The sequence below is a fragment of the Coturnix japonica genome, chromosome 38 (genome assembly GCF_054131305.1).
Source record: "Coturnix japonica strain WE chromosome 38, WE-NBRP24, whole genome shotgun sequence".
NCBI lineage: Eukaryota > Metazoa > Chordata > Aves > Galliformes > Phasianidae > Coturnix > Coturnix japonica.
Genome location: NC_140700.1, coordinates 779,175 through 805,535, shown reverse-complemented (window position 1 = coordinate 805,535; position 26,361 = coordinate 779,175). Strand labels below are relative to the sequence as shown.

General features: G+C 46.9%; 2 protein-coding genes across 3 annotated transcripts in view; both read right to left on the bottom strand.

Moving 5' to 3' along the window:
* LOC116652619 (E3 ubiquitin-protein ligase Itchy-like) overlaps positions 1-26,361 on the bottom strand; it is a 260,369-nt gene that overhangs the window by 37,291 nt on the left and 196,717 nt on the right. The window lies entirely within an intron of this gene.
* On the bottom strand, positions 11,993-15,054 carry LOC146754745 (olfactory receptor 14J1-like). The gene is made up of 2 exons (XM_085526983.1): positions 14,936-15,054; positions 11,993-13,206 (listed from the first exon to the last, which is right to left on the bottom strand). The coding sequence occupies exon 2, from the start codon at positions 13,181-13,183 to the stop codon at positions 12,233-12,235; it is 951 nt and encodes a 316-aa protein (XP_085383109.1). The 5' UTR covers positions 13,184-13,206; positions 14,936-15,054; the 3' UTR covers positions 11,993-12,232.

Below are 26,361 nucleotides of genomic sequence, written 5' to 3'. Positions count from 1 at the left end.
AGCACTGCCCACTGGTATGAGCTCCCTGTGACCTAGGAGCCCGGCCCAGCTAGGCAAACCAGAGGATTTGAGTTTCTCTTCCTCATTGCTTCCCTTGGAGATATCCCTGGGGATCCAGAGCTGAAAGCTCCTGACAGACAGCAGGCTCATCTCTGCAGAAGGCATTTTGATGTCCAGTGTATTTTTAACCAGTGGACAGACTGATTATGGAAGAATGACTTAAAATTGCAGAATCAAACTCTGTAATCCAGTGCTAGGTTATTAATCTGGTATGCATTTATTCAGTACTGGGTGTAAGGGGGATCACACCTATCTTGCACAGCAGAAAACAGAAGTGTTACATATTTGAAAGCCAAGCAGATACATACTCAACAAATTCCCTGGAACAGAATGGGGTTGGCTCAACCTCTGGGCAATGCATTAATAAAATTAATTTTGAGAAGGTGGGAGGATAACTATTCCAGAACTATTCTTGCACTGGTAGTAAAGAGGCAGCAGAACTGCATCCAGCCTTTGGGTCATTACAGTGTCCTTTTTCCAGGGCGAAGGAATCACAACAGCTATGGCAAGCAGCGCATGTCTGTCTGTCTAATAAGATTTGTCTTAATAACTTGAGACTTAATATCTCAGTTATAACCTTCAGTGTGTTGGTAAACACCACTGACTACCTGACATGCCACTACCCTTGGCGAGCCCTCATTTGCACCTACTCGGTGGCTGTGTCATGCAACATGCCAGGGGTGGTTCGAGTGCTGGCGGATGAAGAGGATGAGGAAGAGGAGGAACTTCAGAGGAGCTGCACCCTCCATTGGCCACTAACCAAGTTCACCGGGATAGCAGTAATGACTGAGGTTCCTAACACGCTCAAAAGGAATAGAACCTCTGACAGGGAAAAGAACACAACTACTGCCCTGCAGTGAGTGAAGGGTGCTGTGCAGAGGCCTGCCTGGTGGGGCAGCAAGCTGGGTATCTCTGACTTCTGGAATTGGTTGTGGTTCGGCGGTGTTCTTGGCACTGTGCTCATGTGGCTGGCCATTGGCTCTGTGATCTTATGCTTTGCACCAACCAATCTCCGGCTTGTCCAAGGCCTCATCAGGAGGCAGGTGATAGCCGTACAATACTTGCTGCTTGCAAACCAAGAGTCATAAGTGCCAGCTGATGCTGAGATGTGATTGTTGCGTTTTGCCACAGAGTTCTCTCTAGAGCTCACTCCATGACAGTGGGAACAAACCCGGGGAGAGAAGGAACAAAGTACCTCCCCTCTATAACAGCGCTGTGTGGTGGCCCAGCCACGTGCACTCCAGAACGTGGTGGGTGAGCAGTTGGCCAACAGGTCAAGCCCAAAGGACTATAGTCATTGTCCTCCATCAGGCTAGTAGATGGTCACTATCAGGGTTCCGCAGGGTTCCATTATAAGGGCCACTTCTCTTTCATGTTTTTGTGGATGATTTGCATGCAGGACTAGAAGATGTTCTGAGCAAGATTGCTGATGAGACCAGATGAGGAGGTGCTGTTGCCTCCACTGAGGGTGGAGAGGACTTGCAGAGAGATGTGGACAAGTCAGAGAAGTGGGTACCAGTTGGTACTAAGCACCAAGTGCATAAAGGTTAACAAGTGCCTGATTGTGCACCTGGGTAGGGGCAACAGTGGACATACACACTGACTGGATACAGGACACTGGAGAGAGGTCTGACTGAAAAGGACTGCGGGTCGTGGTCACCATCACATTGAACATGAGTCATCAGTGTACCCAGGCAGCCAGGAAGGCCAACGGTCCCCTGGAGTGCATCAAGCAATTTATTGCCAGCTGGGTGAGCGAAAGGATTGTCTCCCTCTGCTCTGCACTGCTATAGCCGTACTCAGAGCACTGGGTGCTCTTCTTGGCAATGCAGAAAATAAAGTGCATCAAACGATGGGAGGGTGTGCACAGGAGGGCACTGGAACTGAGAGATCTGAAGTTCAGAGTTTCATTGGGATTGACTGCTTGTTCAGACTGGGCCCTTCTCACATTCCACATCCTGCGATGAGACACAGGGCGCATATGGGACATGAACCTCAGAGCGTCCTTGCAGAGCCTGGGATCTTCTGTCCCCATGTCTTTCATTTAACATCATACAGACTTCCAACTCACTGCCCCAGGAAGGGTCCTTAGTCAGCATGAGGTCCTCCCTGCCAAGGGTCTGTGGTTCATGGCTTGGCCTTTCTGCTTCATAAGGCAAAGGAGGGATTTCTTAGCATCAGAACCACCATGTCATTGCCTTTCATTGCCTGTAGTCATATCTTCCAATTATCTGCTCTAGCAAGTCCCTTGGGAAGCTTGCTTGATAATGGCCCTCAGTGGGTCCATTAGTACTGCAAGATACTTCACTGTTACTTCTGACTTTGTCTTGCCGGGCACTATGTGCAAACTTCTCTCTGCACTGGAGGTTGATGGACTCAGCATCAAATGTGCCCTGGGACCCATTATAACCTAAAGAGTCTCCTGTGCCTTATGCCATCTTGTTATCTTCTTCAGGTTATCAGAACTTGTTCAGCAAAAAGAAGGGATATCTGGAGAGAGCTTAAAGAGCAAGAATCCAAAATGCATTTATTGTCTATTTATTTATAGTTGGGTTTATACGAGAAGTTAAAAAAGCACTTTGCAACTGATGTCAATCCAGGATGTCCCCAGTGAGTTCTATTCTGTTTCTGTGTGGACAAAGGTCCTCCACAACCTCCCCACCCCACTTCTACACACATTGGCCCCATGGGACTTGCATCACTTTTCCTCACATCACTCTTCTCTTCTGCCGTCACCCGCTCAGTGTTAAACCTGCTTTGCACCAACTCCCATTGGCTTTCCACAGAGAACGAGATGCACATGGAGAAGGAAAGATTTCTGTTTTTTGGTTTTGGCCAAAAAACAGAAGGAAAGGTGATGCAATTGAATAGACAGTAAAACACAGTGATCAACTGCATGCCATGTCCTAGCAGCATCGGTTGAGGTTTGTCTTTTGCAGGGAATATTTGTACAAGAAATGAGTTAGACAGGGATAGGATGGGATAGATAGAATCACAGTGAAAGAGTTGACAACAGAGTCCATCAGACTTTGGGGAGATGGAGCAAATTCCTGTAATCTCCCTGAAAGTCAGAAATCAGCCAGACAGCTGGGAGGTATCTGATTGATCAAAGAGCAGTGGATGGGGAAATCTGGAGGGCAGTGAGAGGGGCACATGTTCAGATGGCCTGCTGAAAACATGCCCTTAACAATAGCCATATTTATAGGAGAGCTGGAGACAACTGGTGGATGAGTGACAACAAATAGGCAGCAGGGTAGAGCAGCAGTGCATGCTGGCCTTTAGTCACAGGGCATTGTCACTGGCATCGCTTTCTGTGTCTGTCACGGTTTTGTAATTCTTGCTATTGGTGTTCCACATCATAACATCATGTGGAGCACAGACAATAACTACTCGTCCCACAGGACCTCACGGTCAGAGAGGGAAATACGTCAGAGAAGTGAGGCTCGCTCTCTCTCTCTTATTGCCTGGCAGTGGGTTTGGGTGTGCTTCCAAACCGTGGCACCTTCAATTTCAAAGTTGGCTTCTTGGTCTTTGAAACCTCTCTCTTATTTTACTTGATTTATTAGACTCATATTCAATTATCTTGTACTATATTGTGTCATCTTGCTTTTTGATATCACAGTTAGTAAAATATATTTTTCCTCCTTAGATCTTAGCAATTGCTTGTTTGTTTTAGATGAGACCAGCTTCCATCTCCATACCATTTTCCATTTTCCCATACCCAATTTTGTGGTAAGGAGTCCATCTGTCGGCAGAGGGCACCTGCCAATTGTTCTTCCTGATCAGGAAACCAGGAACAGCCACTGTTGGTCTCCTCTTTTTGGGGCTGGAGCTTCATGATCCTTGAGGTCCCTTCCAACCTGGGCAATTCTGTGATTCTGTGTGCTTGTTATTCTTTGTTTTCCATTTCCATTAGCTCAGACCTGGCTGCTCTGCCATCCCCAGGCAGAGCTCAGTGCACTCTCACAGAGGGCAGTCGCCCTTCCTTGACTCCTTGCCCATCCACCCTAAAGACTCTGTATCTACTGTAGATCTCTGTATCTACTACAGTGCATTTGTGGAAGCCATTAATCTGTGTCCCTGTGGTCCAAACAGGAGCTCAGGCCTGCAACTCTACCAAGATTTCAACCTCATCATGTGTTGGTGTTTGCATTAGTACAAAACCACAGAAGTAAGCATCCGATTGGAAAGCATCATTGGACATAGCAGGACTGAAGAGCACATCTATGGTATTAGTGCGCAGAAGGTGGCACACAGGCATTAGACCCATTGTGGATCTTGGAGTTGACACAGCAGCACAGACACTCCTAGGGAGTGACAAAAACACCATAAGGTGCTCTAAACACTGGGGTCTGTTGTCATTAAGGATGGTCAAGAATACCTCTGTTCCCTCTCTGCCCTGCAGCTGATGTTCAGGAAGCAGGTGTCTATCTCAGGGACTTCCCACACAGTTTATAAGCACTGGCACACATCCAGGAGCAGCCCAGGCACCTTGGGCAAAACCCAGTATCTGTGTGTGAACAACTGCCTCCCTGCTGAAGAATTGAGGACTCAGAGCAGGAGCTCACATGCAGGCAACTCCTTGTGCAATTCTGAGCTGAACCAGAGGAATCCCAATAATACTGTATGTCCATGGGGAGCTGAATCCCATTTCAGCTCCAGGATTTCTGTCAAGGGATGAGACTCCTGCACTGCCTCAGCTGGATCACTGCCCTGCACAGGGAAAGTCCAAACCTCCCCATCCTTGTCTGGGTGCCCTTATTGTTTCATCAAACAATCTCTGGTAGCACTCCCTACGTGTCTCCAATCAGTCACTGATCACTGAACATGTGGTGGTTAACTGAGTGGATTTCAAAACACAGTCATGATGATGTTGTCTTTCAGGAGCTGTTGGCCATGAGGACCCAGGGATGTGTCAGGGGAGATGAGTGGGAAGGATAAAAATGACATCATCTGCTGCTGAGCTGGGCCCAGATCCTGGGATACAGGGAGCTCTTAAAAGTGTGCAGTGCTGCACAGAGACAGCTGTGCCCAGGAGCAGCTCTTGTGCACAGCACAGCCTGCAGGTGACAGGAGGAGAGAAATTGGATTGAGCTTACAAGATATGTACTGTGAGAGCGGGCTGTGAGCTCACTGCAGGAGCATTGCTCACAGACCACGACACGGTAAGTCTCACTGCAGACCATGAGCTGCTTTTAATTAAGGGTTAACTGTAACTGGGGCATCCCATAGGAGATCTGGCTGCAGGCACTGCATGTTTCTTTACTGTGGAAAAAGCTTTCTGCTCTAGATGAGACGGGTGCCCAGGGCTGTCCTGCAGAGCAGGGTCCCTGCTGTGCCCCAGGGGCTGTGTGCCAGGTATGGGACTCTGCCGCCTGCCAGGCTCAGCACTCAGCCTGCCCGGGGAGCTGCCCAGGGCACTGCGGGGAGACGTGTAGGGGGAAGGAGCACCCGGCAGGGCTTGTGCTCCAAAAATGCTGCCTGGGGCAGGGGATCACAGCTCCACTGTGCAACTGAATGTTTCTGAGGGACCTTAGCAAGAGGAGACCAAAGGTAGCCATTTTATATTTCTTTTTCGTAAGGAAGGGGAAAATATTGAAAGCAGAAATCTAAAAGGGGCTGTGAAATACAAACGCAGCTCTGAGACTCCCAAATTATTCTTCAGTCAATTGCTTGTTTTGTGAACTGTCACATGTCATGTGTTTTCAGCCACTTCTTTCATGAAAGATAGAACTAGTTGAAATTAACATTTTTTGTTTACAACAATAATGCACTTACATTGCAAATACACAGGTTTCTTGAACAGAAAGTGAAGGGCACAGAGGTTTGCACTGAGGGCTTTGAGAGCAGTGAGAGTAAAGATATTAGTCATGAAACATGAAAAAATCCAGGGAGATGGGATAATATTATAAAATGAGAGGAAGGTTAAAGCTCCATTTGATAGTGCTGCTTATAGTATATTCAGCTTCATGAAATTAAATTCAAGTTGTGGTGCTAAATGAACACAGACATAGGAGAATGAAAACATTTCATAGTATAGCAGGAGGTGTGTCTCAGAGAATGGTCTGGAGTTGTCATTATCTTCTGCACACAGAACAGGTCTCTGAGGCAAGGAACAAAAGCAGATGCCCAACAGCAGCTCCATCAGTGAGTTCCTACTGCTGCTGTTTGCAGACACGCGGCAGCTGCAGCTCCTGCACTTCTGGCTCTTCCTGGGCATCTACCTGGCTGCCCTCCTGGGCAACGGCCTCATCAGCACAGCCATAGCCTTTGACCGCCGCCTGCACACCCCCATGTACTTCTTCCTCCTCAACCTGGCCCTCCTTGACCTGGGCTGCATCTCCACCACTCTCCCCAAAGCCATTGCCAACGCGCCCTGGGAAACCAGGGCCATCTCCTATGCAGGATGTGCTGCACAGCTCCTTTTCTTTGTCTTCTTCATCTCAGCAGAGTATTCCCTTCTCACCATCATGTCCTATGACCGCTAAGTTGCCATCTGCAAGCCCCTGCACTACGGGACATTGATGGACAGCAGAACTTGTGCCACCATGACAGCAGCTGCCTGGGGCCCTGGGGTTCTCCATTCCCTGCTGCACACTGCCAGTACGTTTTCACTGCCTCTCTGCCAAGGGAATGTTGTGAACCAGTTTTTCTGTGAAATCCCCCAGATCCTCAAGCTCTCCTGCTCAGCCTCCTACCTCAGGGAAGTTGTGTTTCTCATTTTTAGTGCCAGTTTAGGCTTTGGGTGCTTTGTTTTCATAGTGGTGTCGTATGTGCAGATCTTCCTTGCTGTGCTGAGGATGCCCTCTGAGCAGGGACGTCACAAAGCCTTCTCCACGTGCCTCCCTCACCTGGCTGTGGTCTCCCTGTTTCTCAACACTGGCACTTTTGCCTGCCTTAAGCCCCCCTCCTTTTCCTCCCCACTCCTGGATCTGACAGTGGCACTTTTGTACTCAGTGGTTCCTCCAGCACTGAACCCTATTATCTACAGCATGAGGAACAGGGAGATCAAGCACGCTCTCAAGAAGGTGTTGCTGCACTATTCCAGCTTCAATAAAGTACATATCTTCCTCACATGATTCCTAGTGGTGATTTTTTATGTTCTGTGCATATTCGATTGTTTGATTGTGTGTGATACAGCAGAAAAAATTTTCATATTATTTCTTTGGTTTTTCTAACTACTTTATATTTTCTAATTCCAAGAGTTCATATAAACATTGAACCAGATTCCCTGAATAGGTTAAGGGATAAATAAAAGGCTTTCAAATTAGACATTTCTTTTTCACTTCCTGTCTTCGTACCTTGTGTGGGCCTGGGGGAGATAGAGCCACGAACAGCAGTACAACGGGCTCTTTTCATTCCTGCTCTATTTACCCTGCCACAGTGCTCTCAAGTCCCCTCATTTGTGCAGGCCTGAAGGTCCTGTGTGTCTCACAACAGTCCTGTGGTCTCTACAACAGCACTCCAGGGCTGCAGCCGGCAATATGAATGGCTGTGTCAGAGCTGGTCTCCTTGCGGGCACCATAACAAGAGGGCTGCTTCAGAGCAGAACCAGAGAACTGGAGGTGTCTTCCAAAGCTGGTGTAAGGAATATACCTCAGGAGCTGCTCCCTGAGAAGACCTTAAGATCTTTTATTGCTTTACACTGAATGATGGAGTCAGTTTCAAGAGTTCCTAGGAGATCTGTAAGGGACTCAGGGCAGTGCTGTTGCTTAGAATTTGTTGTGTTAAAGCTATTTATTAAGGCAGAGAAAAAGTAAAGGATAATAATATAACATATGCATATATACAGATATGATATATATATAGTATATATTCATATATATATCATGTAGGCAGGTTCAAACAAATGCATAGATAGTAATTCATATGAATATGTTTCCAAGTCCTGGTCATTTTATAGGGGTTTTAACAGCCACAGGGTTCACTGTGGGAGCAGAAGCGACTGTCTGGCTGTTGCAGGAGCTGTAGCAACTGCAGAGCTCATTGCCAGGGCTGGAATCACCACAGGAGCTGTGACAGAAGTTGGAGCAGCCACTGGGCTCATTGGAGGGATTGGAGCGACCACAGGGCTGTACTTCCTGGCATAGTGCACCTACCTTTTTATTTTCTTATCACAATATTTGGAACAGCTACAGGACCTGTAGCAGAAGTGACTGCAGAGCTCCTTATGAGAGGTGGAGTGACAGTGGGATCTGTCCAGAGCTTGGAGCAACTGCAGGATGTGTAGCAAAAAATTGGAGCTGCTGCATATGAATATGTAGATGAGTTCCTGTAGATTTGTTGAATATGTATGAGCTTGGCTTTGAAATATGTAACAATTCTGCATGCTTGTGTGCAAGACAGGAGGAGTGATTCCCCTTTGCATCCTGATTTGAATAAACACATCCCTGCTTTATAACCTAACCCTGGGTTATAGTGTTTGATTCCACAAGTCAGTTTGGTGACCCAGATGGGACCTGCTCTGTTCGGCTGCAGGACCAGCTGAGAGGTGGAACACTTTTGGCTCACCCCAAGATTTCTCTGCCCTACTGGAATGAAAGCAGTGTGCAAACTGCAGTGGGACACTGGTGGAGAAATCCTACCAAGCTAAGTGAGAGGGAACCTTCTCCGATTGCCAAGTTTACCCTAGCAGATCCACTGGCGAAATTGTAGCTAGGGAAGCAGGATAAAGTGGTTTATTTCCTGGTGGATATAGGTGCTTCTTACTATGCATAAATGGCTTTTTAACAGCAGCAGAAACTATTGCCCCAAAGTGAAAAGTCTTGCTTTCTTTAGCCTTTACAATTTATTCTAGGTAAACAGGTAGGAATACACAAAGGTTTGTACATGCCACATTCACCAAAGCCTTTGCTAGGACAAGAATTACTAGAAAAAAATGGAAGTTGAAATAAAGTCTAAAGGAAAACTGGAGTCTGAGGTAAAAGAAGAACAGTTAAAAGAGATGCTTAGTTTCGCACTGATCACTACCCCTGCAGGGACTGGGATTTCAGACGAAGTGAGTGATCATGTTCACCCTGGGGTGTGTGTTTTGCAAACCCAAGGAAGGGCTAAGAATGCAGCACCAATGGCATTGAGAATAAAGCAGGGAGCTCAGCCGGTTTGGATTAAAAAGTACTCCCTCATATTCAAAGACAGGAAAGCAATCCAGCCAGTAAATGATCATATTCAGAAACTCAGGTTGTTGATGGAGTGTGAGTCAAAAATACAACGCACCCATCCTCCTGATTAGAAAAATGTACAGGAACTACTGGATGCTACAAGACTCAAAGGCTATCAACAGAACAGTGGAGGATTGATATCCATTGGTAGCATATCCGTATACACCATTTACAAAATAATCAGGGGAACTGGCATGGTTCCTCTTGTGCCATCCTGTGGCACCCAGACTGTGTTGCTGCAAGGGTTGGACTGAGGCACCAGCTCTGTCAGCCTCATCTCAATTTTGTTGTACCACAGCGGCATCTCCCAGTGGTGGGTGATGAGGTCGTAGAGGCTGTCAAATGCTCGGCTGTCAGTCAGAAAGAACCTGTGGATGCTGGCGTCCTGCTGCCGGTGGATGTGACAATGCTGCACCTTCCTATTACAAGAGATGGACAGAATGCAGTCCCCAACCAAAATTTCACTCTCCCTGACAAGAATGGAGCCATCAGGGGCCCCCATCTCAGTGCAGTACTCTGTCAGCAGACACTCAGAAATGTGCCGCCCACTGCGCGGCTCATCTTCCACCATTTGGCACTCTGCTCATCTGTATTTGCCATCTGCTCCTTTTGTCAGACATGAACCCATGGCTCCTTACCACTCACTTCAAGCCACCTCAGCTTTGGTGGGGCTTGCCAATGGTCTTTATAGCATCTGCTAACACTCACACTAGGTGTCTGGTGATTATGTTGAGAGGGTCTGTCTGGCATGGATAGTTACAGTCTTTCAGTTTTCTCCCTCCATGTCTGCTGAAATTAATGGGAGGGGGGAGAGCAGTGGGGTTTGGAGAGTATACAAAAACGGAGGACATGGAGGCGCAGGCTTTGTTTCCAGACAGTAAATATTTAAAATGAGATTAAAAAACAAGATACCAAAAATTGATAGAGTTCTTAGGAGGGCAGGTGAGAAAAGGAGGGTAGGTTAGGGTTCAAAACAAAATAATAGTCCCTATTATGCACCATAATTATGGCTGAGCACAGGAGAACTTACAGGGGAACAGAGGCTCTTTATAAATAGCTGAGCCATCAGATTATGGCTCAGAAGTTATACACCACACCACTGAATAGGTATCACAGCAATGTGAGGTTTGTTTGCAGAATAATCCTAGAACAAGTCCCAAGGTTTCTGTGCAACAAATAGGGAAGGGAATTCACCCTGTGCAATAGTGGCAAATGGATTTCCCTGAACTCCCAAGAAATGGATGGTTTCATTATATGCTAGTTCTGACCAATACATTTCAGAATAGCCATATGGAATTCATTCCCTGACCATACTCAGAATGTCCAGCATAGGGAAAAGAGAGTGGATAAACTCTGCAGTTGTAACAGTTGCAGAAATAAAGGATCTCAGACAAACGTTTGAAATTGAGACAGGGTATGGGGATATGAATGCCTGGGTAGAATGTATTAAATATACCATCCAGAGTCTCAACCATAGCTATTGCTATGCTTCATCATTCATCAGGATGGCCTGTAGATCAGGTAGTACACCTTCCACTGCAGTGGACACAGGACCCCCAGGGGATGTGGTGCATGATTGCCCTGTATCAAAAGAAAGCTGCCTGAGGAAACAGAGCCTGTAAATCGCTATCTTTACTGCTCTCTCCAATGCCTGAGGTGGATGCCAAAAGTCCTCCTGCATTCACCATGGCCACATGTAACCATACAGCTTGCATCTCAAGGCAGGGTGTAAGAGCTACCAGGCATACAGGGAATTTCTCCCTATGCAGTGAGACCCTGAATGTTATGGAAGATTCAGCAGGAAACTATTTGAGATTGGGAATCTGTAGAGCAGATCTCTGGTGGTGTTGCGGCCGGTGGGAAGATCTTATGGCCCACCTCACTGGGGAGGTACCTGTACACTTGCTCAATGAGTTCTACCATTCACCCTGGCATTCACGAAGGGGATGTCACATACCCCCTAAAGGAACAAAAGGAGCTTAGGGTTCTCATTTGATGATGCTGTATATACAGATGCGAATGGAGTGATCAGAGGTGTCTCTGATAAATTTGAGAAATCCAGTTGCTGCAGGGTTTGAATCGCTGTTTTGGTGGGTGACAATTAACAACAGTGTGGGCTGGATTAAGTACATCTCTTACAAACAACAAAAGAGGGAATCCAAACTACAGTCTATTTGGGAATATATTAAACTACTTCATCAAGTATCGATAGATAGATATTTGGATTCACCGAACTGTGGGAAAAACTTACTGGTTGGCTACCACATTTTGCATGGCTAAAGCAACTCTCTATTTCTTTGTACTATTGTAATCATCTTGCTGTATTTTGAAATGAGGTGTGTATTATGGCAGTGTAAAACCTGTGGGAATAGCTATGAAGAATAGGAAAAGCACAAGCTAAGACAGAACGTGGAGAGCGGAAGTTATTTGAAATCTTCCCTTTCCCAGAATGTAGTAATCTGGCAAGAGTATTTCCTAGGTCCAAGAAAAGGGGGGATTGAGTTCAAACAAGGGGACAATCTAAGCCTTAACTATTGAAGAGGGGCTTGGGTAAGCAGGATGTCAGGTCAGATAAGAAAAGAATATTTTGAAATTCCATTGTCAGCATTGTGGAGAACACTGGGCAAGGGACCAGCTGGAAACTGTTGCAGGCTGAAGTCACCGCATAGTTTGATGAACAGCCGTGCGCTTCCTGCTGGATTGTGGGGTTTCTGAGAACATCTGACCGCAACAGCTCCTGAAATGTCTCACAAGAAGGAGGACAGACAGAGTCACTGCATGTCCTTTATTCTGTTAAGGTTCACACAGAGCCTGGTACATTATGTACAGTGTGACTGGGCTACACTAAAAAGTTACAAGCTGTAGAGGAATAGATTTGCGTAATGATGTTTTAGTGAAAAACATTACAGTATTAAAACAATAATAATAAAAATTATAGTTATAAAAATTGATCAGAACAAATCAAAACAAAGAGTTTGCATCAGTAAAAAGCTGCATTACATGACATGAATTCAAAAGGATGGGCAGTTCAATGTTTGTAAAACACATCTGGTCAACACTTTCCTCACTGCACCCTTGACCAAGTGGTTCCTCATGCTGTAGATGAGGGGGTTCACTGCTGGAGGAACCACAGAGTACAGAAGTGCCAACACCAGGTCCATGGAGGGCAAGGAGATGGAGGGGAGCTTCAGGTAGGCAAAAAAGGCAGTACTGAGAAAAAGGGAGACCACAGCCAGGTGAGGGAGGCACGTGGAGAATGCTCTGTGCCGTCCCTGCTCAGAGGGCATCCTCAGCACAGCAAGGAAGATCTGCACATACGACACCACTATGAAAACAAAGCATCCAAAGGCTAAACTTATACTAAAAATGAGAAACACAACTTCCCTGAGGTAGGAGGCTGAGCAGGAGAGCTTGAGGATCTGGGGGATTTCACAGAAAAACTGGTTGACAACATTGCCTTGGCAGAGAGACAGTGAAAACGTACTGGCAGTGTGCAGCAGGGAATTGAGAACCCCAGTGCCCCAGGCAGCTGCTGCCATGGTGGCACAAGCTCTGCTGTCCATCAAGGTTCCATAGTGCAGGGGCTTGCAGATGGCAACGTAGCGGTCATAGGACATGATGGTGAGAAGCGAATACTCTGCTGAGATGAAGAAGAGAAAGAAAAAGAGCTGTGCAGCACATCCTGCATAGGAGATGGCCCTGGTGTCCCAGAGGGCATTGGCAATGGCTTTGGGGAGAGTGGTGGAGATGCAGCCCAGGTCAAGGAGGGCCAGGTTGAGGAGGAAGAAGTACATGGGGGTGTGCAGGCGGCGGTCAAAGGCTATGGCTGTGCTGATGAGGCCGTTGCCCAGGAGGGCAGCCAGGTAGATGCCCAGGAAGAGCCAGAAGTGCAGGAGCTGCAGCTGCTGCGTGTCTGCCAACGGCAGGAGGAGGAACTCGCTGATGGAGCTGCTGTTGGGCATCTGCTGCTGTTGGGCTTGGAGTCCTGCTCAGAGTGCAGAAGATAATGACAAGTCCAGACCATTCTCATAGACACTCCTACTAGACTATGAAAAGTTTTCATTCTCCTATGACAATATTCATTTAGCAACACTAATTGAATTTAACTTCATTAAGTTCATCATTCTATAAGCAGAAGAAGCACATGGAGCTTTAACCTTCCTTTCATCTTCTAATTTTATTCCATTTCCCTGGGCTTTTTCATCTGTTTCGTGTCTCATATCTTTACCCTCACTGCTGTTAAAGTCCTCAGTCCCATCCTTTGTGCCCTTCAATTTCTGTTCAGGAAAACATGCCTATTTGCAATATAAGTGCATTATTCTTGTCAACAAAATTGATAATTTCAATTAGTTCCACCCTTGGAAAGGTTCTTTTTTGTGAAAGGAGAGGCTGAAAACAGTTCACATGTGACACTGCACATAACAAGCAATTGACTGAAGAAGAATTGGGAGTCTCAGAGCTGTGTTCAAATTTGACAGACTCTTAGATTTCAGCTTCCAATCCTTTCACCTTCCATCCAAACAAGAAATAGAAAATTGCTAGCTTGGGTCTCCCCTGGCAAAGTACCCTCAGAAACATTCTGTTGTGCAGTGGTGCTGTGTTCCCCCTGTCCCAGGCAGCAGCTGTGGCAGCACAAGCCCTGCTGGAGGGCTCCTTCACCCCACACCACACGTCTCCCCGCAGCGCCCTGGGCAGCTCCCCGGGCAGGCTGAGTGCTGAGCCTGGCAGGCGGCAGAGTCCCATACCTGGCACACAGCCCCTGGGGCACAGCAGGGACCCTGCTCTGCAGGACAGCCCAGGGCACCCGCCTGCAGCCATGCTGGGACACGCAGCTCCCCCCCCCCCAGCTCTAATGCTGCAGCACAGAAGCACTCAGGTGGAGCAGAAGTCTTTTTCCACTGTAAAGAACATGCATTACCTGCAGCCAATATCACAGAATCACAGAATTACCCGGGTTGGAAGGGACCTCAGGGATCATGTAGTTCCAACCCCCCTGCCTAGCAGGGCCACCAAACATACGCCTTTACTAGATCAGGTTGCCCAGGGCCCTGTACAACCTGGTCTTGAACACCTCCAAGGACGGGGTATCCACAACCTCCCTGGGCAGCCTGTTCCAGGACCTAACCACTCTTCTAGTAAAGAACTTCCCCCTAACATCCAACCTAAATCTTCCCTCCTTCAACTTAAAACCATTTCCCCTTGTCCTGCTATTATCAGCCCTTTCGAAGAGTTTACTCCCCTCCTGATTATAGGTTCCCTTCAGGTACTGAAAGGCTGCAATGAGGTCACCCCGCAACCTTCTCTTCTCCAGGCTGAACAAACCCAACTCCCTCAGCCTGTCCTCATAGGGGAGGTGCTCCAGCCCCCTGATCATCTTCGTGGCCCTCCTCTGGACCCTTTCCAAAATCTCCATATCTTTTTTGTACTGAGGGCTCCACACCTGGACACAGTACTCCAGATGAGGCCTCACAAGAGTAGAGTAGAGAGGGACGATCACCTCCCTATCCCTGCTGACCACCCCTCTCCTGATGGAGCCCAGGATCCCATTTGCTTTCTGGGCTGCCAGAGCACACTGCTGGCTCATGTTAAGTTTCTCATCTATCAGGACCCCTAGGTCTTTTTCTGCCGAGCTGCTCTCAATATGCTATGGAATGTCCCAGATTTAGTTAACCCTCAATTAAAAGCAGCTGCATTACCTACTGCATGAGACTTACCGTGTCGTGGTCTATGAGCAATGCTCCTTCAGAGAGCTCGCAGCCCGCTCTCACAGTACATATCTTGTAAGCTCAATCCAATTTCTCTCCTCTCCTCCTGTCACCTGCAGGCTGTGCTGTGCACAAGAGCTGCTCCTGGGCACAGCTGTCTCTGTGCAGCACTGCACACTTTTATGAGCGCCCTGTGTCCCAGGAGCCCGGACAAGCAAGCAGCAGATGATGTCATTTTTAACCTTCCCACTCATCTCTCCTGACATGTCCCTGGGTCCTCATTGCCAACAGCTCCTGAAAGACAACAGCATCATGACTGTGCTTTGAAATCCACTCAATTAACCAACACATGTCCAGTGGTGCTCCCTGTGTTCCAGGAGCCCGACCCAGCTAAGCAGTAGTGGATGTCATTTTTACTCTTCCCACTCGTCTCCCCTGAGATTTCCCTGCATCATCATGGTCAACAGCTCTTGAAAGACAACAGCATCATGACTGTGCTTTGAAATCTGTTGAATTTAACACCAGATTTCAAGTGGTCAGTGACTAATTCCTTACATGTGGTGAGGGCTTTCAGAGAGTGTTTTCTAAAACAAAAAGGAGCACACAGACAGGGACAGGAGATCATAGAATAATAGAATCAACAAGGTTGGAGAAGACGTAAAAGATCATCCAGTCCAGCTGTTCACCTATCACCAATAGCTCCCACTAATCCATGGCCCGCAACACAATGTCCAATAATTTCTTGAACACCTGCTGCTCCAGAGAAAGAGACTCCCCAACCCCTTGGGCAGCCTGGTCCAGGGCTCCATCACCCTCACTGTAAAGATTTTCTTGCACACATTCATGCAGAATTTCCTATGCTCCAGTTTCTGTCCATTTCCCCTTATCTTGTCTCCACACACTGCTGAAAAGAGCCTGGTCTCTCCACTTTGACCCCACACCTCAGATACGAGCACTGACATGAGAGCAACCCCCTGCACCTTTCCCCTGTGAGCAGAGCATAGCAGAGCAGACACAGTCCCCATGTACCATGCAGTGTTATTCTGCTTGCCAACAGAAGAGGCCAGTCTTTCTCTATGCTCCATCTGTGGCATACTCCAGAGTTCAAGGCACTGCAAAGCTATGGCACAACTATGTTCTTGCAACGATGATACCTTAGTATGCTCTGGGCTCTCATTTCAATTGCATTTAAATAAGTCTAGGGTCATACCAGTTGATGGGAATCTGGCAAATGTTGTCTCATTGTAAGAAAGAGCAAGAAAGATGACACAGGCAATTATGGACCTGTCAGTCTCACAATAGTGCCTGGTAAAAGTATGGAGAAAATGATGGTGGGAGTTATGGAAAACCAGCTGAAGGACAATTCTGTCATTGGTTGCAGCCAATGCAAGTTCCCGAGGGGAAGGTCCTGTTTAACTTCTGATCCCCTTATGACACGATTATCCATTTAGCTGACCAAGGGAAGTCAGCTGATGTTATCCTTGAGGATTTCAGTAGAGTTTTTGACACTACTTCTCACAGCACCCTTCTGGGCAGAATGTTCTGCATACGGCGAGACAGAAACAGAATGTGGTGGGTGAGCAGTTGGCCAATATACCAAGCCCAAACAACTATAGTCAATGGGTTCCATCAGGCTGGTAGATGATCGTTGTCAGGGTTCCCCATGGCTCCATTTTAGGGCCACTTTTGTTTCATGTTTTTGTGGATGACTTGCATGCAGGACTAGAAGATGTTCTGAGAAAGTTTGCTGATGAGACCAGATGAGGAGGTGCTGTTGCCTCCACTGAGGGTGGAGAGGACTTGCAGAGAGATGTGGACAAGTCAGAGAAGTGGGTACCAGTTGGTACTAAGCACCAAGTGCATAATGCATAGCAAGAGCAAGTGCCTGATTGTGCACCTGGGTAGGGGCAACAGTGGACATACACACTGACTGGATACGGGACACTAGGGAGTGGTCTGACTGAAAAGGATTGGGGGTCCTGTGCAACATCAAATTGAATATGAGTCAGCAGTGTGCCCAGGCAGCCAGGAAGGCCAATGGTCCCATAAAGTGCATCAAGAATTTATTGCCAGCTGGGTGAGGGAAAGGATTGTCTCCCTCTGCTCTGCACTGCTATAGCCGTACTCAGAGCACTGGGTGCTCTCCTTGGCAATGCAGAACATAAAGGACATCAAACTATGGGAGAGTGTGCACAGGAGGGCACTGGAACTGAGAGATCTGAAGTTCAGAGTTTCATTGGAACTGACTGCTTGTTCAGACTGGGCCCTACTCACAACCCACAACCTGTAATGAAAACCAGGGCATATGGGATGTGAACTTCACACCATCCTTGAACCACATGCAGAGCCTGGGATCTTCTGTCCCCATGTTTTTCATTTAACATCATACAGACCTCAATTCTACTGCCCCAGGAAGAGTCCTAAGTCAGCATGAGGTCCTCCCTGCCAAAAGTCTGGGGTTCAGGGCTTGGCCTCTCTGCTTCATATACAAAGGAGAGGTTTCTCAGCATCAGATATAGCATGCCAGTGCCTTTCCCTGCCTGTAGTCATGGCTTCCAATTATCTTCTCTAACAAGTCCCTTTGGAAGCTTGCTTGGTAATGGACCTCTGTACACCCCTTAATACTCTTAGACACTTCACTGTTACTTTTGACTTTGTCTTGCTGAGTACTTTGTGCCAACTGCTCTCTGCACTTGAGGTTCATGGACTCAGCATCAAATGCTCCCTGGGGCCCATTACAACTTAAAGACCCTCCTGTGACTTGTGCCTTCCTGTCATCTTCTTCAGGTTTTCAGAACATGTACAGGAAAATGGAGAGAGATCTGGAGAGAGCTCAAAGAGCAAGAATCCAAAATGCATTTATTGTCTATTTATTTATAGTTGGGTTTATACAAGAAGTTAAAGAAGAACTCTGCAACTGATGTCAATCCAGGATGTCCCCAATGAGTTCTGTTCTGTTTCTGTGTGGACAAAGTTCCTCCTCAACCTCCCCACCCCAATCCTCCTCACATTGGCCCCATGGGACTTGCATCACTTTTCCTCACATCACTCTTCTCCTCTGCAGTCGCCCACTCAGTATTAAACCTCCTTTGTACCAACTCCCACTGGCTTTCCACAGAGAACCAGCTGCACATGGAAAAGGAAAAAAAGAGTTCTCTTTATTTATGGCCAACAGACAGAAGGAAAGGTGATGCAATTGAATGAACAGTAAAACACAGGGATCAACTGCATGCCATGTCCAAGCTGCTTCTATTGAGGTTTATCATTCATAGGGAATATTTGCACAAGAAATGAGTTAGACAGAGATAGGATGGGATAGATAGAATCACGGTGAAGGAGTTGAAAACAGATATTTGAGGAATGGAGCAAATTCCAGTAATTTCCCTGGGATAGATCAGCCAGGGAGTTGGGAGGTATCAACTTAACATTGAACAGGACTCGTGAGTATTTCACACTTTGAGACGGGTTAACACATTCTTATTGATTTCTATCTTTGTCTTCAACTCTTTTTTTCACTTTTACTGACATTAATGAACATCTTTCAGAATTCTTTTTTTTTAAGCATGAAAAATTAAAAAGAGAGAAAGAGAAAAAGTAAAAAAAGAGAGGAAGAGAAAAAGGAAAATGAAAAGAAAAAGGAAAAAGAAAAAGAAAAATAAGGAAAAGGAAAATAAGGACAAGAAAAAGGAAAAGGAAAAAGAAAAGGAAAAGGAAAAGGAAAAGGAAAAAGAAAGAAAAAGGAGAAGAAAACGACATAGAAGATGAAAAAGAATGGGAAAAAGAAAAGATAGAAGGGATAGATAGAATCACGGTGAAGGAGTTGACAACACAGTCCATCAGACTTTGGCGAGATGGAGCAAATTTGAGTCATCCTCCTAAAAGTCAGAAATCAGTCAGATAATTGGGAGGTATCTGACTGAACAAAGAACAAGGGATGGGGAAATCTGGCAGGCTGTGGCAGGAGCGTGTGTCTAAATGGCCTGCTGAAAACATGCCCTTAACCACGGCCATTTATTTAGGAGAGCTGAAGACACCTGGAGGATGAGACACATCAAATAGGCAGCAGGGAAGAGTAGTGCTGGGCACCGGGCTATAGTCACAGGGCATTGGAACTGGCACCTCTGTCTGTGTCCCTGAACCTGAAGGAATTCGTGTCCAGCAAACACAGTTCTGGAAAACATCGTAGTTTCAGAAAAAGAAAAAGAAAAAAAAAGCCATCAAATCAACTCAAAGATTCATATTTACAACTTAAAATGGAACAAGACTCATGACAATTTCTCATGTTGAGAAGGGTTAACACATTTTCATTGATTTCGATCGTTGTCTTCAATTATTTTTCTCAATTTTATTGACATTTAGTGAACATCTTTTAAGCTCGTAGCCTCAAAAAAAATAGATAGATAGATAGATAGATAGATAGATAGATAGATAGATAACAAGAGATCCATTTGCGTCTTGTACTTGGCCTGATGCCTCTTAGATGTTCACAGTTCCCACCAGACCTTCATTGCTGGAGAGTATGAGACCCAGCAGAGCACCTCTCTTCTTTGGTTCCTCCATGGCCTGGAATCAAACAAAGAATCTGCCATCTGTGCTTTCCACGGATCTGCTGGATGGCACATGCCCTGCTGTGCTGTCCTTGCAGCAGATACTGGAGTGAAAAAGGCTCCCAAAGGGGACAATGGCCTGACAACATCGGGCTCCCATATGTTTACAGAGGGCACCTTCCACTTGCTCTCCATGATCAAGAAGCCAGGAACAGACTTTGATGGTCTCCTCTGTTGGCCATTTCCATTAGCTCTGACCTGGCTGCTCTTCCATCCCCAGGCAGAGCTCAGTGCATTCTCATAGAGGGCAGTCACCATTCCTTGTCTCCTCGCCCAACCATTGTAAAGACTCTGTATTCCCCTTGCGCTACAGTGAAGTTGTGGAAGCCATTAAACTGTGTCCCTATGGTCCAAACAGGAGCTCAAGCCTGCAGCTCATTTATGGTATCAGTGTGCAGAAGGTGGCACACAGACATTAGAGCAACCGTGGGTCTTGGAGGTGATGTAGCAGCACAGACACACTATGGCCATGGCTTTCCTGTCCTGTGCTGCACTTGCAGCTGCATGTGAATTCACCAGACAGCCGGTGCTATCCCCTCTCTGGACCTCAGCTGATGCCCAGGAAGGAGATGTCTATCTCAAGAACTTCCCACACAGTTTACAAGCACTGGAACACATCAGGAGCAGCCCAAGCACCTTGGGTATCACCCAGCGTCTGTATGTGAGCTACTGCCTCCCAGCTGAAGGACTGAGGACTCAGAGCAGGAGCTCACATGCAGGCAACTCCTTGTGCACTTCTGAACTCAACCAGAGGAATCCCAGGTCCTGTGGTTTGTAGGGGAGCTGAATCCCTTTTCTGCCCCAGGATTTCTGTCAAGGGATGAGATGCCTGCACTGCCTCAGCTGGATCACTGCCCTGCACAGGGAAAGTCTAAACCTCCCCGTCCTTGTCTGGGTGCCCTTTGTGATTCATCAAACGAACTCTGATAGTACTCGTTATATGTCTCCTCTCAGTTGCTGACCACTGGACATGTGGCGGTTAATTGAGCGGATTTCAAAGCACAGTCATGACGCTGTTGTCTTTCAGGAGCTGTTGGCCATGAGGACCCAGGGACATGTCAGGGGAGATGAGTGGGAAGGATAAAAATGACATCATCTGCTGCTGAGCTGGGCCCGGATCCTGGGATACAGGGAGCTCATAAAAGTGTGCAGTGCTGCACAGAGACAGCTGTGCCCAGGAGCAGCTCTTGTGCACAGCACAGCCTGCAGGTGGCAGGAGGAGAGGAGAGAAATTGGATTGAGCTTACAAGTTATGTACTGTGAGAGCGGGCTGTGAGCTCACTGCAGGAGCATTGCTCACAGACCACAACACGGTAAGTCTCATGCAGTAGGCAATGCACCTGCTTTTAATTTACGGTTAACTAAATCTGAGACATTCCATAGCATATTGGCTGCAGGTAATGCATGTTCTTTACAGTGGAAAAAAGACTTCTGTTCCACCTCAGGGCTTCTGTACTGCAGCATAGGAGCTGTTGGGGGGGGGGGGGAGTTGCATGTCCCAGCAGGCAGTTGCCCAGGGCTGTCCTGCAGAGCAGGGTCCCTGCTGTGCCCCAGGGGCTGTGTGCCGGGTATGGGACTCTGCCGCCTGCCAGGCTCAGCACTCAGCCTGCCCGGGGAGCTGCCCAGGGTGCTGCGGGGAGACGTGTGAGGGGAAGGAGCCCCCCGGCAGGGCTTGTGCTGCCACAGCTGCTGCCTAGGGCAGGGGATCACAGCTCCACTGCACAACAGTATGATACTGAGGGTACCTTGCCAGAGGAGAGCCAAGGCAGTGGGTTTCAATTTTCTCTTCTGGGGGAACGCAGAAAGGATTGGAGGCAGAAATGTAAAAGGGGCTGTCACAGCTCTGAGAATTTCTCTTCAATCAATTGCTTGTTTTGAGAACAGTCACACATGATGTGCTCTCAGTCTCCCATTTCCTGAAGGATGGAACCAATAGAAAATATCCCCATTTTCAGTAGACATGAATAATTCACTTGACCTGCAAACAGGCAGTTTTTTAGGATTCACACTGAATGGCACAGTGGCTGTTTTGAGGGCTCGAAGAGCAATTAGGTTAAAGATATGAGACATTAAACAGATGAAAATATCCAGAGAGGTGGGATAAGAAAATAAGAGGAAGGTTACAGCTCCATATGCTGCTTCTGCTTAAGGAATGCTGAACAACATGAAATTAAATGCAACTAATGGTGCTAAATGTACACTGTTGTAGGAGAATGAAAATATTTTATATTTGTCATGGTTTAATAATTTTGTAATTTTTGCTATCAGTATTCCACATCATAACATCATATAAAGCATGAATAATTTTACTGAATCTGCAACTTACAGAAGAAGACTACATCTCCCAGAGAGCAACACGATAGGTCACGGGACCTGGACTCTATATTAACTTGATCGCAGAACAGACTGTCGTCTTTCGAGTTCTGGCGTTCAGGGGAGTGTGTGGGAGCCTTCAGCCGTTCGCCTAGATTCACAGTAGGCCTCTCGCTTATCGGGCCTTAGTCAATACCATTCCTGAACGGGAGAGGTGGCCAATGCTTCATCTTTATACTGATTCATGGATGGTGGCAAATGCCTTATGGGGGTGGTTGCAACAGTGGGAGGATGATAATTGGCAACGAAAGGGTAAACCTGTTTGGGCTGCTGAACTGTGGAAAGACATTGCTGCCGGAATAAGAAACATTGTTGTAAAGGTGCGCCATGTAGATGCTCATGTGCCTAAATGTAAGGCTACTGAAGAACATAAAAATAACCATCAGGTCGATCGAGCTGCCAAAATTGAGGTGGCTCAAATAGACTTGGACTGGCAGAACAAGGGTGAATTATTCCTAGCTCGGTGGGCCCATGAGACTTCAGGTCATCAAGGAAGGGATGCAACATATAAGTGGGCCAGAGACCGAGGGGTGGACTTAACTATGGACGCTATTGCTCAGGTTATTCATGATTGTGAAACATGCGCCATAATTAAACAAGCCAAGAGGATGAAACCTTTTTGGGGGGAAGGGCGATGGCAAAAGTATAAATATGGAGAGGCATGGCAGGTTGATTTTATCACCTTGCCACGATCTCGCAATGGTAAGCGTTATGTACTCACCATGGTGGAGGCAACCACTAGGTGGCTCGAAACATACGCAGTACCCCATGCTACCGCCCGAAACACCATATTAGGGTTGGAAAAGCAAATCCTGTGGCGGCATGGCACTCCAGAAAAGCATGCCAGTGCACTTGCATTAGTATATGGCAAAGGGGACAGGAAACCCTTTGTGAATGAACTAATTGGCAGACTTCAGGAACTTGATAAGCGCCACAGAAGTGAATCTGTATACTTCAGCCATTGTCAAAATTGTGGAAAGATTAAACGAAATGGAGGGAACACAAAATGATATTATTGACAAATTGGCTAATGTGCCTGATGTAGATGAATCCACGGTGGTACAAGATGATGGAAACCAGGATTTCCACAATCGCCTATTGAGGAAGCTAAACAACATGAGTTCCTCTCGACCTGTATCATCAAAAATCTCAACCATTAAAAAGAGACGTCCTCGTATTCAAGCAAATGACGATGATAAGTCACCTCGAATCAGCGATGAGACTACACGTCTTGCCTTGTTGCTTTTCCTCTGAAGTCATGGGGAGGACATGAAGAAGTGGTGTAATTCATCCACTTCTGCACTTCAGGCACGAGTGAAAGAATTACAAGGTGAAACAACCACCAAGGTGAACTCTTCCAAGAAGGGTAGAGTTCCAGTTGCTGCAAGTCAACGAGGTAAACAATAGAGGGGCCCTGCCCCCAGCCAGGGGGGGGAAAGGGACAATACAGTATATTGGACTGTGTGGATTAAGTGGCCTGGCACATCTCAACCACAGAAATATAAAGCCTTGGTGGACACTGGTGCACAATGCACCCTAATGCCATCAAGTCGCCAAGGGACACAACCAATATATATCCATGGAGTGACTGGGGGTTCCCAAGAATTGACTATGTTGGAGGCCGAAATAAGCCTCACTGGTAAAAACTGGCAAAGGCACCCTATTGTGACTGGTCCAGAGGCTCCATGTATACTGGGAATCGATTACCTTAGGATGGGATATTTCAAGGATCCCAAGGGGTATCGATGGGCCTTTGGGATAGCTGCTGTAAACACAAACGGTGTTAAGCAGCTGTCAACTTTACCTGGTCTGTCAGATGATCCTTCTGCTGTGGGGTTGCTCCAGGTAAAAGACCAAGAGGTACCAATTGCCACCAAAGTGGTTCACAGACGGCAGTACCGCACCAATAGGGACTCATTGCTCCCCATTCACAAGCTAATTCGCCAATTAGAAAATCAGGGAGTGATTAGCAAAACGCACTCGCCTTTTAACAGCCCCATATGACCAGTGCGGAAAACCAGTGGGGAATGGAGGCTGACGGTAGATTACCGTGGCCTGAATGAAGTTACACCTCCATTAAGTGCTGCTGTACCAGACATGCTAGAACTCCAGTATGAACTGGAGTCAAAAGAAGCTAGGTGGTATGCCACCATTGACATTGCTAATACCTTCTTTTCCATCCCATTGGCTGCAAAATGTAGGCCACAGTTTGCTTTTACCTGGAGAGGTATTCAGTATACCTGGAACCGTTTACCTCAGGGGTGGAAGCACAGCCCAACAATTTGCCATGGATTGATCCAAGCTGTCTTGGAACAGGGTAATGCTCCTGAACACTTGCAGTATATTGATGACATTGTAGTGTGGGGCCATACAGCAGCAGAGGTTTTCAAGAAAGGGAATCAGATAATCCAAATTCTTTTGCAAGCTGGTTTTGCCATTAAGCGCAGCAAGGTGAAGGGGCCTGCCCAGGAAATCCAGTTCTTAGGTATAAAATGGCAAGATGGACGTCGTCACATCTGCTGGGACGGCCCACGGCCCCCTATCACGGATGCAGGTGGATTTTTCGTTCAAACCGTGACAATATTATAGCAGGAGGAGTGTCTCTGAGAATGGTCTGGACTTGTCATTACCTTTTGCACTCTGAACAGGACTCCGAGCCCTGGAACAACAGATGCCCAACAGCAGCTCCATCAGCGAATTCCTTTTCCTGCCATTGGCAGACACGCGGCAGGTGCAGCTCCTGCACTTCTGGCTCTTCCTGGGCATCTACCAGGCTGCCCTCCTGGGCAACAGCCTCATCAGCACAGCCGTAGCCTGCGACCGCCGCCTGCACACCCCCATGTACTTCTTCCTCCTCAACCTGGCCCTACTCGACTTGGGCTGCATCTCCACCACTCTCCCCAAAGCCTTGGCCAACGCTCTCTGGGACACCAGGGCTATCTCCTACACAGGATGTGCTGCACAGCTCTTTTTCTTTACCTTCTTCATCTCAGCAGAGTATTCCCTTCTCACCATCATGTCCTATGACCGCTATGTTGCCATCTGCAAGCCCCTGCACTACAGGACCTTGATGGACAGTAGAGCTTGTGCCACCATGGCAGCAGCTGCCTGGGGCACTGGGGTTCTCTATTCCCTGCTGCACACTGCCAGTACGTTTTCACTGCCTCTCTGCCAAGGCAATGTTGTGAACCAGTTTTTCTGTGAAATCCTCCAGATCCTCAAGCTCTCCTGCTCAGAATCAAATCTCAGGGAAGTTGTGTTTCTCATTTTTGGTTGCAGTTTAGCCTTTGGTTGCTTTATTTTCATAGTTGTGTCCTATGTGCAGATCTTCATGGCTGTGCTGGGGATGCCCTCTGAGCAGGGATGGCACAAAACCATCTCCACGTGCCTCCCTCACCTGGCCGTGGTCTCCCTCTTTCTCAGTACTGGCTTTTTTGCCTACCTGAAGCCCCCGACCATTTCCTCCCCACTCCTGGATCTGACAGTGGCACTTCTGTACGCAGTGGTTCCTCCAACACTGAATCCTATTATCTACAGCATGAGGAACATGGAGATCAAGCACGCTCTCAGGAAGGTGTTGCAATAAGCACTATTCCAGATTCCATAAAATGCACAACTTCCTCATAGGATTCCCAGTGATGGTTATTTTTGTTTTATGCATCTTTGATTGTTTGATTATGTAAGATATAGCAATGTGCAAAAATAAATAAATAAATAAATAAATAAATAAATAAATAAATAAATGTTATTGAACATATAAATAAAACTGTATTTCACTTCTTTCCGAACTATTTTCCATTTTCTCACTCCAAGAGCTCATGGTAACATGGAACCAAATTCCCCAAATAGGTTAAAATATTCCTAAAAAGCTTTCAAAACAGACTTTTAGATAGCTTTTCTTTCTTCCTACTTTGTCTGGATTTGGGGAGGTATAGCCGCAGACAGGAGCTCAACATGATCTTTTCATTTCTGATCTCTTTACAATGACACAGTGCTCTCAAGTCCTCTCATTTGTGCAGTCATGAAGGTCTTGTGTGTCTCACAACAGTCCAGTCATCTCTACAGCAGCACTTCGGGGCTGCAGTCAGTTGTTGGCAATATGAACGGCTGTGTCAGAGCTGGTCTTCTTGCTGGCACTGCCATAACAAGAGGGCCCATTGTCATGGTTTTGTAATTTTGTAATTTTGCTATCAGTATTCCACATCATAACATCATGTAAAGTATGGATACTTCTATTGAATGTGCAGTCCACAGAAGAAGACTACATATCCCAGAGAACAACAGGATTAGTGATAAGTCACAGGACCAGGACTCTATATAATCTCTTTCCCAGGCTGGAGTGCCCTCCTTCTTCTCTCGAACTTCTCGGAGAGTGGGAAGCGTTCCAGCCGTGTCGCCTAGAGTTCACAGTAGGCCTCTCGGTTTTCGGGGACTCTCTCTCTCTCTCTGTTTGTT